The 13,354-nt window shown below is 41.7% G+C and overlaps 1 protein-coding gene across 1 annotated transcript in view; it reads left to right on the top strand.

Annotated features, from left to right (window-relative positions):
• Nucleotides 1-9,465, top strand: part of LOC106568920 (protein CutA homolog) — a 33,355-nt gene extending 23,890 nt beyond the window's left edge. The window contains exons 3-5 of the mRNA XM_014139756.3: nt 6,782-6,827; nt 6,941-6,990; nt 7,113-9,465. Coding sequence (XP_013995231.2) covers nt 6,782-6,827; nt 6,941-6,990; nt 7,113-7,215 — 199 coding nt within the window. The 3' untranslated portion in view covers nt 7,216-9,465. The remainder of the gene's footprint in view (nt 1-6,781; nt 6,828-6,940; nt 6,991-7,112) is intronic.
• The last annotated feature ends 3,889 nt before the right edge of the window (nt 9,466-13,354 follow it).

Here is a 13,354-nt window from a genome sequence, read left to right as displayed (position 1 = left end):
CTGTAGATCATTGCTAGAGGTTCTGGGCAGTAGGCCGCCGCTGGAGGCTCTGGGCTGCAGGCCGCCGCTGAAGGTTCTTGGCTGCAGGCTGCCGCTGAAGGCTCTTGGCTGGAGACCGCCGCTGAAGGCTCTGGGATGCAGACCGCCGCTGAAGGCTCTGGGATGCAGACCGCCGCTGAAGGCTCTGGGATGCAGACCGCCGCTAAAGGCTCTGGGATGCAGACCGCCGCTAAAGGCTCTGGGATGCAGACCGCCGCTAAAGGCTCTGGGATGCAGACCGCCGCTAAAGGCTCTGGGATGCAGACCGCCGCTGAAGACTCCGGGCTGCAGACCGCCGTTGAAGACTCCGTGCTGCGGAGCGTCGCTGGAGGCTCCGGACTGGGGAGCGTCGCTGGAGGCTCCGGACTGAGGAGCGTCGTTGGAGGCTCCGGGCTGAGGAGCGTTGCTGGAGACTCCGGGCTGAGGAGCGTCGCTGGAGGCTCCGGACTGGGGAGCGTCGCTGGAGGCTCCGGACTGGGGAGCATCGCTGGAGGCTCCCAACTGGGGAGCGTCGCTGGAGGCTCCGGACTGATGAGCGTCGCTGGAGGCTCTGGACTGAGGAGCGTCACTGGAGGCTCCGGGCTGAGGAGCATCGCTGGAGGCTCTGGACTGAGGAGCATCGTTTGAGGCTACGTAGTTATGAGCGTCGCTGGAGGCTCTGGACTGAGGAGCGTCGCTGGAGGCTCTGGACTGAGGAGCGTCGCTGGAGGCTCTGGACTGAGGATGCGCACTGGAGGCCTGATGCGTGGGGCTGGCATTGGAGGCACCAGACTAGTAACACGGACCTCAGGGCGAGTGCGGGGAGCAGGAACAGGACACGCCGGACTGGGCAGGCTCACTGGAGGCCTGATGCGTGGGGCTGGCATAGGAGGCGCCAGACTAGTAACACGCACCTCAGGGCGAGTGCGGGGAGCAGGAACAGGATATACTGGGCCGTGGAGGCACACCTGAGATCTCGAGCGTAGAGCTTTAACAACCTGTTCTGGCTGGATGCTCAACCTAGCTCGACTAATGCAGGGCGCGGGCACAGATCGCACCGGCCTGTGAGTGCGCCCTGACGACAGTGTGCATCACCGCATAACACGGTGCTTTCCCCATTACTCGTTCCCCACGGTAAGCATGGGGAGTTGGCTCAGGTCTCCATCCTGAATCTGCCAAACTTCCCGTGTGCCCCCCAATTTTTTGGGGGGGGGGGGTGCCTCTCGTGCCTCCGTTGTTGCCTTGCCATTTGATCTCGTCGCTGTACCTCCCTCGCTGCTTGTTCCCATGGGAGGCGATCCCTTCCGGCCTGGATCTCCTCCCACGTCCAGGATCCTTTGCCATCCAGGATGTCCTCCCATGTCCAGTCCATCGGCCCACGCTGCTTGGTCCTTTGGTGGTGGGTGATTCTGTCACGGCAGTTCGAAGGATCGGACCAAAACGCAGCGTGTTCGTAGTTCCACATATTTTATTTATTGTGAAACTAAATGCAAATACACAAAGTACTTGAATAACCAAAAACAACAAACCATGACGCAGAGAGGAAAACACACTACTCAAAAAATATAAATCACCCACAAACACAGGTGGGACAAACATCAACATAAATATGACCTCCAATTAGAGGTAACGAGGATCAGCTGCCTCCAATTGGAGATCAACCCAAACAACACCAACATAGAAATAGAAAACTAGAAACTGAACATAGAAATACAAAAACAGACAAACACCCCCTGTCACGCCCTGACCTACTCTACCATAGAAAATAACAACTTACTATGGTCAGGACATGACAATTACATTAATTTAGAACAGATCGAAAAGCATTAAACATGTATGGCAATTTAGCTAGTTAGCTTGCACTTTCTTTAATTTTAATTTGTCCTATTTAGCTAGCTTGCTGTTGCTAGCTAATTTGTCCTGAGATATAAGCATTGAGTTGTTATTTTACCTGAAATGCACAAGGTCCTCTACTCCGACAATTAATCCACACATAAAACGGTCAACCGAATCGTTTCTAGTCATCTCTCCTCCTTCCACGCTTTTTCATCTTTGAACTTACATGGTGATTGGCATCTAAACTTTCATAGTATTACTACACCGACCGGCAACACAGCTCGTCTTTCAATCACCCACTTGGGTATAACCAATGAAGAGATGGCACGTGGGTACCTGCTTCTATAAACCAATGAGGAGATGGGAGAGGCAGGATTTGCAGCGCGATCTGCGTCAGAAATAGAAAGGAGTTCTATTTTAGCCTTTGGTAACACAGACGCTCGCTGACCGTACCCTGGTGGTGTACAGTTTTCATGAAAATATGAATAAAGGCAATGTTTCATTTTTCTAATGTTGGGGTCATTCTAAGTCCCCAAATTTCAAGTTGAAAAATATAATTTAGGGGGTTTTCTCTGCTGTTAACTTCTTTGGAATCGGTGCCCCTTTCACGGGACGTTTGACCTAACGTAGGCTAATGGGATGAGCATGAGGTTGTAAGTAACAAGAACATTTCCCAGGACATAGACATATCTGATGTTGGCAGAAAGCTTAAATTCTTGTTAATCTAACTGCACTGTCCAATTTACAGTAGCTATTACAGTGAAATAATACCATGCTATTGTTTGAGGAGAGTGCACAATTTTGAACATGAAAGTTATTAATTAACAAATTAGGCACATTTGAGCAGTCTTGATACAACATTTTGAACATAAATGTAATGGTTCATTGGATCAGTCTAAATCTTTACACATACACTGTTGTCATCTAGTGGCAAAAATGTATGTTGCACCTGGGCTGGAATAATACTTTATGGCCTTTCTCTTGCATTTCAAAGATGATGGTACAAAAAAATACAAAAGAACGATTGTTTTTTTCTTTGTATTATATTTATAACCCTAACCCATTTCAAATGGTACCAAGAATATGCATATCCTTGCTTCAGGGCCCGAGCTACAGGCAGTTAGATTTGGGTATGTAATTTCAGGCGAAAAATTTAAAAAGGTGTGGATGGCAGATCATTTTTTACCCTCAAGACAACACATGGGTTAAGTGTAAAACTAACAATGACTCAATAATCCATGCCTTCTGGGAATACTATAAAGTCCAGAAGTTATGGGCAGAGTTAGAAAGTTGGCTGTCAGAAGTATTACAATGTAAACGTACTTGTAATCCGTCTGTCTGCATATTTCAAGACGTCATGAGGGTGCAGTGAGATATCTGATGGGTTGGACAATACTCTTCTCGTCAATTATCTTGAAAAAACTGGAATTCAACCAATCCTCCATTGAAAAATCATATGCTTCGTTACCTAAATATTGAAAGGGCATGGGAAATAAGGGTGAGAACAGGTGGATCTGGGCAGGTGTGATGTCATTGATGTTTATGTGCGTTGGTCTGTATGTTGTTTTTTGTATGTATATGTTTTTTTATTGTAAAGAAAAATGTGTACAGCACCCCACTGTTGTGGTTACTTGAATGTAAATTACTCTCACCACTAGTAGCCTAAGGGAGTGGGAAAGTTTCTCTCTAAATTGTGAAAACCACTGTTTTGGTTTAGTTGTCTGAATGTAAATTACTCTCACCACTAGTAAGAGAGTAGGAAAGTTTCTCTCTAAAGTGTATAAGTCTGTAAATGCATAATCACAGAGTTATTGAGTCAACAAAAGAAGGTGAGAGTCAGATATGGAAAGTTTCTGCTAAAACACAAAGGAGATCTTGTCGAATGGTAATGAAACACTTGTAAAACAGACCAACAGTCATTTGAATACTAATAGTCTTCTGGAGCTCTTCCTTTAACTGATTGATAAGTAACTATTTTATTAGCAGGGCACTGCTGTTCTGCTTCCTGAAGGTGCAAATCCAGTAGCACCTTGTTGAGTAGCTGGTTAACCATTGACAAGCATACAAGAAACAACACACATTCTTATTATTGATCTAAGATAGAGAAAGATAGAGAAAGATGGACTAAGATACAGCAACAGCCACCAGACCAGAAACAGGTGACAAACCCTCACATTAACAGGCCATTGTGTGACTTTGGCACTGTAGAGAAACTATGAATATTGGACAGCTGTCAATCAACGTGTATGTACAGTGGGGGGAAAAAGTATTTGATCCCCTGCTAATTTTGTACGTTTGCCCACTTACAAAGAAATGATCAGTCTATCATTTTAATGGTAGGTTTAAATGAACAGTGAGAGACAGAGTAACAACAACAAAAATCCAGAAAAACGCATGTCAAAAATGTTATAAAATGCTTTGCATTATAAAATAGGGAAATAAGTATTTGACCCCTCTGCAAAACATGACTTAGTACTTGGTGGCAAAACCCTTGTTGGCAATCACAGAGGTCAGACGTTTCTTGTAGTTGGCCACCAGGTTTGCACACATCTCAGGAGGGATTTTGTCCCACTATAATTTGCAGATCTTCTCCAAGTCATTAAGGTTTTGAGGCTGATGTTTGGCAACTCGAACCTTCAGCTCCCTCCACAGATTTTCTATGGGATTAAGGTCTGGAGACTGGCTAGGCCACTCCAGGACCTTAATGCGCTTCTTCTTGAGCAACTCCTTTGTTGCCTTGGCCGTGTGTTTTGGGTCGTTGTCATGATGGAATACCCATCCACGACCCATTTTCAATGCCCTGGCTGAGGAAAGGAGGTTCTCACCCAAGATTTGACAGGACATGGCCCCGTCAAATGATGCGGTGAAGTTGTCCTGTCCCCTTAGCAGAAAAACACCCCCAAAGCATAATGTTTCCACCTCCATGTTTGACGGTGGGGATGGTGTTCTTGGGGTCATAGGCAGCATTCCTCCTCCTAAAAAACACAGTGAGTTGAGTTGATGCCAAAGAGCTCCATTTTGGTCTCATCTGACCACAACACTTTCACCCAGTTGTCCTCTGAATCATTCAGATATTCATTGGCAAACTTCAGACGGGCATGTATATGTATTCTTGAGCAGGGGGACCTTGCGGGCGCTGCAGGATTTCAGTCCTTCACGGCGTAGTGTGTTACCAATTGTTTTCTTGGTGACTATGGTCCCAGCTGCCTTGAGATCATTGACAAGATCCTCCCGTGTAGTTCTGGGCTAATTCCTCACCGTTCTCATGCTCATTGCAACTCCACGAGGTGAGATCTTGCATGGAGCCCCAGGCCGAGGGATATTGACAGTTCTTTTGTGTTTCTTCCATTTGCGAATAATCGCACCAAATGTTGTCACCTTCTCACCAAGCTGCTTGGCGATGGTCTTGTAGCCCATTCCAGCCTTGTGTAGGTCTACAATCTTGTTCCTGACATCCTTGGAGAGCTCTTTGGTCTTGGCCATGGTGGAGAGTTTGGAATCTGATTGATTGATTGCTTCTGTGGACAGGTGTCTTTTATACAGGTAACAAGCTGCGGTTAGGAGCCCACCCTTTAAGAGTGTGCTCCTAATCTCAGCTCGTTACCTGTATGAAAGACACCTGGAAGCCAGAAATCTTTCTGATTGAGAGGGTGTCAAATACTTATTTCCTTCATTAAAATGCAAATCAATTTATAACATTTTTGACATGCGTTTTTCTCGATATTTTTGTTGTTATTCTGTCTCTCACTGTTCAAATAAACCTACCATTAAAATTATAGACTGATCATTTCTTTGTCAGTGGGCAAACGTACAAAATCAGCAGGGGATCAAATACTTTTTTCCCCCACTGTATGTGTCTATCACTGATAGGCCTGCTTGTCTTGAGACTAACTTCCTGGTAGAGATAATGTTGGAGAAAAACTATTCTATCATTGAAGAGCATTATTTAGCCTATCACACTACACAGAAGTATACTGTTTACTACATCTGCGTATGTGGGTCGTTCCACCAAATAGGTGCATTTTGAATAGTGTAAATTGGTAAAAAAATAAAATACTTCACCAAATTTTAACATTCTGTCATAAAAAGCAGATGTTCAACTTCATAAAAAACATATTTTCCCATCTCAAAGGGTAAATAAAAAATACTATATTAAGTGATAAAAATAAAGTAACATGGTTTACCATAACAGGGTTGACGACATCGCCTTAAATCATCCATAAATCCAATTGTGACATGAGGACTGGAATCTTGTTGTGTGTAACAGGGAGTGGTAATTAAATGCAAACTTCACAAAAATTGACATTAAATTGTTCAAACATTTCTAGCCTGTCTATGTAGGTGTAATAGGGTTAATGTGTTATGCTTGACCTGCTCATTTTCCCACCACAAAACACCAGAAAATGGTCAAAAAGAGTAGAACCAGCTCACCTGCTTTACACTATGATTTTACTATTAGATGTTCATTGTTTATTTTGGTAAAAAAAAAAAAAAAAAAAAGGAACAGTTTCGCATAACAGTTCACGTAGCAGGGTTGACCTTAAAATAAGGGACATGTTTTTATTTTTTTCCTTCTTTTTTTTACCTTAACATGAATCACATAAAATGAATAATAATCTTCAGAAATGACTTTGTCAAAGCAACAAAATAACTACAATGATGGTGTAAACTTGGATAAATGTCAGGGTTAAGTTAGTTAAAATCCTCCTAGAAGTCACAGAGAATGTACAAAGGGACATGTCAAAATACTGAATTGTATTGAATGTTCTATGTGGTCTATATTAAAGGGCACATCATTTAATATAACATGCTTTTAAAATTCAATATTTGCGCTCAATTTCTACTTAAAAAATCAAAGTTTCATTGAACAACCCATGTACAGTTTACTACTGTGAATGTCCCAAAGGTTTTTATTTTTGTCCCATAGGTATTACTGGAAAGGGGAGATTCAAGATGCGACGGAAATTCTGATGGTAAAGTTATTTGGTAGAGCTATGCTTTCATGTCTCTGGCCGGTCGTTCAGTATTACACTGTGAGTTGAAACCAACTTTCCAGAGTAATAACTAGGATTTTTCTGCATTGTAGTTGGTGAAGACGAGGACCTCGAAGACCCAAAGGCTCATAGACTATGTCAAGTAAGTTACATTTGTTTTTTTTATAGAAATTATCCCAAGCAGTTGGGTCTCAGACAACAGTACTTCAGGTCTCAGGAAGGCAGTAGCAATGCTGTTGCAATGCTGTTGTTGCTCCTCCCCAGGTCTGTGCATCCCTATGAGACTCCAGAGGTGCTTAGTTTCCCTGTGGAGGACGGGAGCCTGCCCTATTTGAAGTGGGTGGATGAGGCTGTTCCTGACGACTGACCAATCAGGGAGAATATCCTCAATGACTTGTGATCTTATTAGACATGAATCTCCAATCTATTGGTTAACTGGAGAGAAAGGCAACAGGGATTGGCTGGGAACCAGCAAACTTTGGATTGGCTTGAGGGGTTCCAAGTTCAAACTCTTGCTTTTGAACTTGATCCACAGATGCTAAATGTTTAGCTCCTCCCACCATGACATTGATATTGTTATAGCTCTGTGTTAAAGGAATTTTATATCATGATGATAATAATCAATAATCAATTCGCCTTGACTAATGCCCAAGGTTTGTACGACAATGGGTTAAATAATTAGGCAAGGACTCAGCTTTCTGCAAAAGTTTTCTGTAGCTTTATTCATGAGAACGTTCTGCGGTCAGGATAACAAAACAGTCATTTTATAGTTCTTGCTTACTTACGCACATGCATTTACACACAAACTGTTGGAGACCTGCATCCCCCATTCCCACACCTTATCACTACCTAGCTCAGCCTGTTCCTTTCCCTCAAGGTTAGGAACCCTTTGAAGTTTTACTCCCTTTACCATCTGTCCAATGCTCTATATACTAATTGCATACACACACTTCTTTCCCTCCAGTGGTTCCTGGACTTTCTGGAACCAATCAGAACGATCGATCACTACATTGATCATTACATTGATTATTCATTAACCATGCTGTATGACTAATAATTCATCATGGTTTATTGATTCTTTTACCTTTATTAGATAATTCTCTTATCACTCTGTTTTATACAGGTCCTGTTGTTGCCATTGAAATTCCGAGCTTGACATGACCTCTGTAACATTCATTGTCAGTTGGTCAGACCTGAAAGAGTTTGTAGCTCCAGATCTGCAGATAATTATCTTGAAACAACATTAAACATTAAATAATAATATTCCGTGTTGATTCAAGGTACTAGTTACGTTAGAGTATTGTTATTTAAAATTATTTATATTGCATTGTATTCCTAAAACATCAGATTCATGTTAGATTAAATCACATTCCTTTTACTTATCTGGTTTCTCTCTAGATGACACAGCACCCCTGTTTACCGTTTCACTGTGAACCAAAAAGTTGATTGCACTGCATTTCGAGAGGGAATCTTGAGCACTGTTTGAGATTTGTGTTCTAAGGATAACTTTTTGTAATATATGATGGCACAAAAATACGTTCCTTCTTCCTTAATAACCTCTTGGGGCCACCCCTTCCCGTTCTGATCCCTGTGACGGGATTGCTTGATAAGATACATGGTGATACATACAGTTTAAGTCGGAAGTGTACATACACCTTAACCAAATACATTTAAACTACGTTTCTCACAATTCCTGACATTTAATCCTAGTAAAAATTCCCTGTCTTAGGTCAGTTAGGGTCACCACTTTATTTTAAGAATGTGAAATGTCAGAATAATAGTAGAGAGAATTATTAATTTCATGTTTTATTTCTTTCATCACATTCCCAGTGGGACAGTAGTTTACATAAACTCAATTAGTATTTGGTAGCATCGCCTTTAAATTGTTTAACTTGGGTCAAGCATTTCGTGTAGCCTTCCACAAGCTTTCCACAGTAAGTCGGGTGAATTTTGGCCCATTCCTCCTGATAGAGCTGGTTGTTGGGTTTTATTTCACTTATTAGATGTGATGCATTACCATTTACAGTAGATGTAGGTCTAAGTATGAATGGACTGTAATGCACTAAGAGGTTTATATTGTATTAACATAGATTGAGCAACATATAATAGACATGACTAACTGGAGGGTTGCTGGCTAGTAGGAGTGTAGGCTGAGTAGACTCTTGACACACACACACAATGCCTGGTTGTGGGGCCGCACAAGGACAGGTGTACGGGAGGGGCTGGTAGAATGGAAGATGGCCGTTAGCACAAAAGCAGAAACTGTCCTAACTGTAGCATAAAAACAGGCACTGTCCTTGGGTGTCTGACTCTCGGGTACACACATGAAGATAAGCTAGAAGACAACTATGCTTGGCAACAAAGATGCGTCTAGAGGCTGGGACCAGCCTGCACGCCAACGATAGGATGAGTAAGTTTAAACCACGCTCATCCTCCCTCTGACAGGCCAGCAGTGAGCGGGAACTATCTCTGTCAGAGTATTTAATGAAGAACTTATGATGTCATTTTCAGTTCTCTGTTTGCCCTGCGAGGTGTTACAGTGAACCCGTATATACGAAGATTGCATTTACCATTTATTCTGCTTGACTAATTCTATTAATAAACAGCTGAAAATATATTCAGTAGCCTAGTGTTAAATTTTGTTCTGATACCAGAATTGAATTGACGCAGCCCTAACATGGTGTAACTGAGTCAGGTTTGTAGATCTCCTTGCTCGCACACGCTTTTTCAGTTCTGCCCACAATTTTTTTCTGAGGTCTTGGCTGATTTCTTTTGATTTTCCCATGATGTCAAGCAAAGGTAGGCCTGCGTTTGAAGGTAGGCCTTGAAATACATCCACAGGTACAGCTCCAATTGACTCAAATTATGTCAATTAGCCTATCAGAAGCTTCTAAAGCCATGACATCATTTTCTGGAATTTTCCAAGCTGTTTAAAGGCACAGCCAACTTACTGTATGTAAACTTCTGACCCACTGGAATTGTGATACGGTGAATTATAAGTGAAATAATCTGTCTGTAAAATTTTTTGGGAAAAATGACTTGTGTCATGCACAAAGTTGATGTCCTAACCGACTTGCCAAAACTATTGTTTGTTAACAAGAATTTTGTGGAGTGGTTGAAAAACGAGTTTTAATGACCTAAGTGTATGTAAACTTCCGACCTCAACTGTATACGTTGAATTTGATGGTGGGGTAGGAACTTTTACAGTTAATATTTTTTTAAAGAGAATGTTTATTGAAAGACAAATATTTAATATATTTCCACATTCATATACCCTATCCATATTTCAGTTTTTTTTGCCTTATGTGAAGAGGAGATTAGGAGCATGCACTACCACTCAAATTCAATGTATACTGTAGCTTGTTGTGTTTATGCATATTTAGCCAGCGATCCGTGGCTCTTAGATCCAGAGAGGAAGCTGTGTCCACATTAAACCCGTCCCCCTGGGTACACAGAGCACAGAGAATAAAGGTCCAGCTGTTCAGGTCCCAGACGGACCCGGGCCTGGTGAAAGCAGGGACTGTTGGGTAACACACATTAAAGCAGTCAGGTCACTGTTTACATTGGATACTGTACTGAGCTCTGGTTTATAGACACACATACAGTGAACATAGTGTACACTGACTGACTGAACATTTTTCTCAAACAGGCCCAGTCTAAGGGGATTGACTTACCATGGTACAATTGTCAGAGGAAGTTTTGTTTGCTTCCTCTGAGACTTACATTCCAATGCTGGTTAAACCATTCTATAATTTCATGCAGCCGTACTCGCTTACCTCACTGTAGTTAGAATGGGGGTTAGTCCCCAATTCTGGCATCAAGGCCTCACAAAGGAAATGCCGACATCGCTAAGCAAGGTTTTGTTCCTGTGGATTTACCAATAATTCCCTTTACCCCAAAGGTCAGCAGATGGATGTGGAAGGGGTCAGTATGTCCTAACTGATTTATGTCCGTGAATGAGTGACTGACTGGGTTTTGTAGGTTAGAGGGGGACACTACAGACACTATTTTGATATTTTCAAGTGCATGCTGCAGTAATATTGCAATACCATTAGAGGGCACTGCTACTGTAGGGTACTCATCACACACATCTAATAACTTTGGACTTCTAACACTTGAAACATTATTCTTGTTTAAGTGGTATATTGCCTAAGAGATTTTTACATTTGTTGTCATTTAGCAGACACTCTTATCCAGAGCAACTTACAATAGTAGAATACATTTCTGTATTTTTTCATACCGGTCGCCCCCGGGAATTGAGCTCAACCCTGAGCTGTGTTTGAATAACTGTACTAACATATTGTATACTACATACTTAATGAGTATATACTACATACTATATACTATTAGTTCATTTTAGTGTACTGTAAACGGAACAGTATCCTTTCAGTTGAGCGTAATAGCTCTTCGCCGGACTACCGGACGTTGATGCTGTTGCTATGCAACCTCTTGCTAGCTAGTTAGCATAAAGAAATGACTAGTTAGACATTTTATGACTTCGGTGTGCTGCCAGAGTGCACTCATAAATTCAGACCATTGTCAGATTGTCCGTTTGTAAAGAGCGTTACGCTCTCGGAGCGCACATTGGACGCTCGGGCTGAGAAGTAGGGTTGATTTGAGCATTCTGACCTTACAACAGCAGTCAAGCACCCAAGCTAACGTTGCTAGCTTGCTAGCTACTTCCAGACACAAATGAGAGTGATCACTCTGACCATTTTACTCAGTTTTCGTATTATCTAGAGCGTTGGTGACTAACTGTGTTGCTGGCAACAATTTAATTACGCTTTTTTTGCTGACATTATCTGACACTGGCCATATTCAAACGGTGTTGAGCGCTCATAAATTAATTATTCTGCGCTCTGGTACACTCAGACATGAGTGCAGTGATGCCAACTTAGCAATTTTGTAACTTATTTGAAAAGTAATTACTTTATTACATTGCTCAACATTTTGTTAACATTTGTCATAATTAGTTAAAGCAATGCATTTGTATCCGCTACTTCGGTTGCATATTTTTCGCCGTTTTCTTCAAATCCGAAAACGATGTGAAGCCAAGCCCAATTCCTGAAGAATTGCATTATGGGCCCTAAAGTACGGAAATAGTGTCCTCCGGGTTTATACCTCATATTTTGGCAAATTTAGTACGACATCTGGGAATTTTTGGCATGCTAATTATATCAATACTATGACCAATAAGCATACTATATACTAAATTCACGTAAAAAATAGTACGGTTAGTATGAGTATTCGAACACAGCTCTGGTGTTGCACGCACCATGCTCTACCAACTGAGCCACAAGGGACCACAATAGAGAGCAATAGTAATGGCTTATTTTGGTAGGCACTAATGGAGGCTAACTCCGCCATGGCACGTTGGCAAAAGCCTATGGGGAAATTAATGGGGGGGGGGGGGGGGGGGGTTTGGAGGGGTTTTGGATAAATGCTGAAAATAAGATCTGTAATAAACACAGGCTTAGGAGATCTTATTATACATTTTGTTCTATCTTCAACTAATGTCACCTACTGGGAATTTTTAAGCATTGATGTAAATCAAAACAAGCACATAAATCACATAAAAGCTTCAAAATGCATAAAGGTCATGTTAACTGATTGATATTATCTCATAGAACAAAACATACAAGATTTCCCAAGCCGGTTTTAACCTCAGACGTTATTTTCTGAGTTTATTCCATAAGCCTATTCTTTCTCCATTTACGAACTAGATGTATAAAATGCTAACTAATTTCTGTTTTTTAGGACTACAAGCTGGCAAGCTCTATATGAACGTCAAGTCTCCATACTAAGCCTATTTTATTAGACAGAGAGTGAGCAAAGTTTTTGTAAAGAGAAAGGTTGGGTTTTGGAAAATGTTTTTAGTTTTGTTGTAGATTAATAAAAAAAAAATTGTCAGGTGATACAATTGGCATGACTATGCTTTTATTCTAAGAACTGAATACATAGGCTAATAGAATATAGCTTTTTCCTCACAGAAACACACAGGGTATACAAAACCTTATGAACACCTGCTCTTTCCATGACTGACCAGGTGAAATCTATGATCCCTTATTGATGTAACTTGTTAAATACACTTCAATCAGTGTAGATGAAGGGGAGGAGACATGTTAAAGAAGGATTTTTAGGCCTTTAGACAATTGAGACATGGATTGTGAATGTGTGCCATTCAGAGGGTGAATGGGCAAGACAAAAGGTTTAAGTGCCTTTGAACAGGGTATGGTAGTAGGTGCCAAGCGCAACGGTTTGAGTGTGTCAAGAACTGCAATACTGCTGGGTTTTTGATACTGGTGATTTACCTTAGTTTTCAAGTCACAACTCCAGTAAGCTCTCTGTTCTCAACATGACCTCAAAAACTCACTGCTATATTTGATGCCAACTCCCTGGCAATCTCACTCCAACTCCTCATTTCTCTCTCTCCCACTCCTAAATGTTTCTACTCCTATATCTCACTCCTGTACTCTGACCACATTGAAGATTGTCCACCGTCCACG

Source organism: Salmo salar, chromosome 01, assembly GCF_965601325.2.
Source record: "Salmo salar chromosome 01, fSalSal1, whole genome shotgun sequence".
Taxonomy (NCBI): Eukaryota; Metazoa; Chordata; class Actinopteri; order Salmoniformes; family Salmonidae; genus Salmo; species Salmo salar.
The sequence above is the reverse complement of the archived record's forward strand: the minus strand, read 5'-3'. Positions and strand labels throughout refer to the sequence as shown.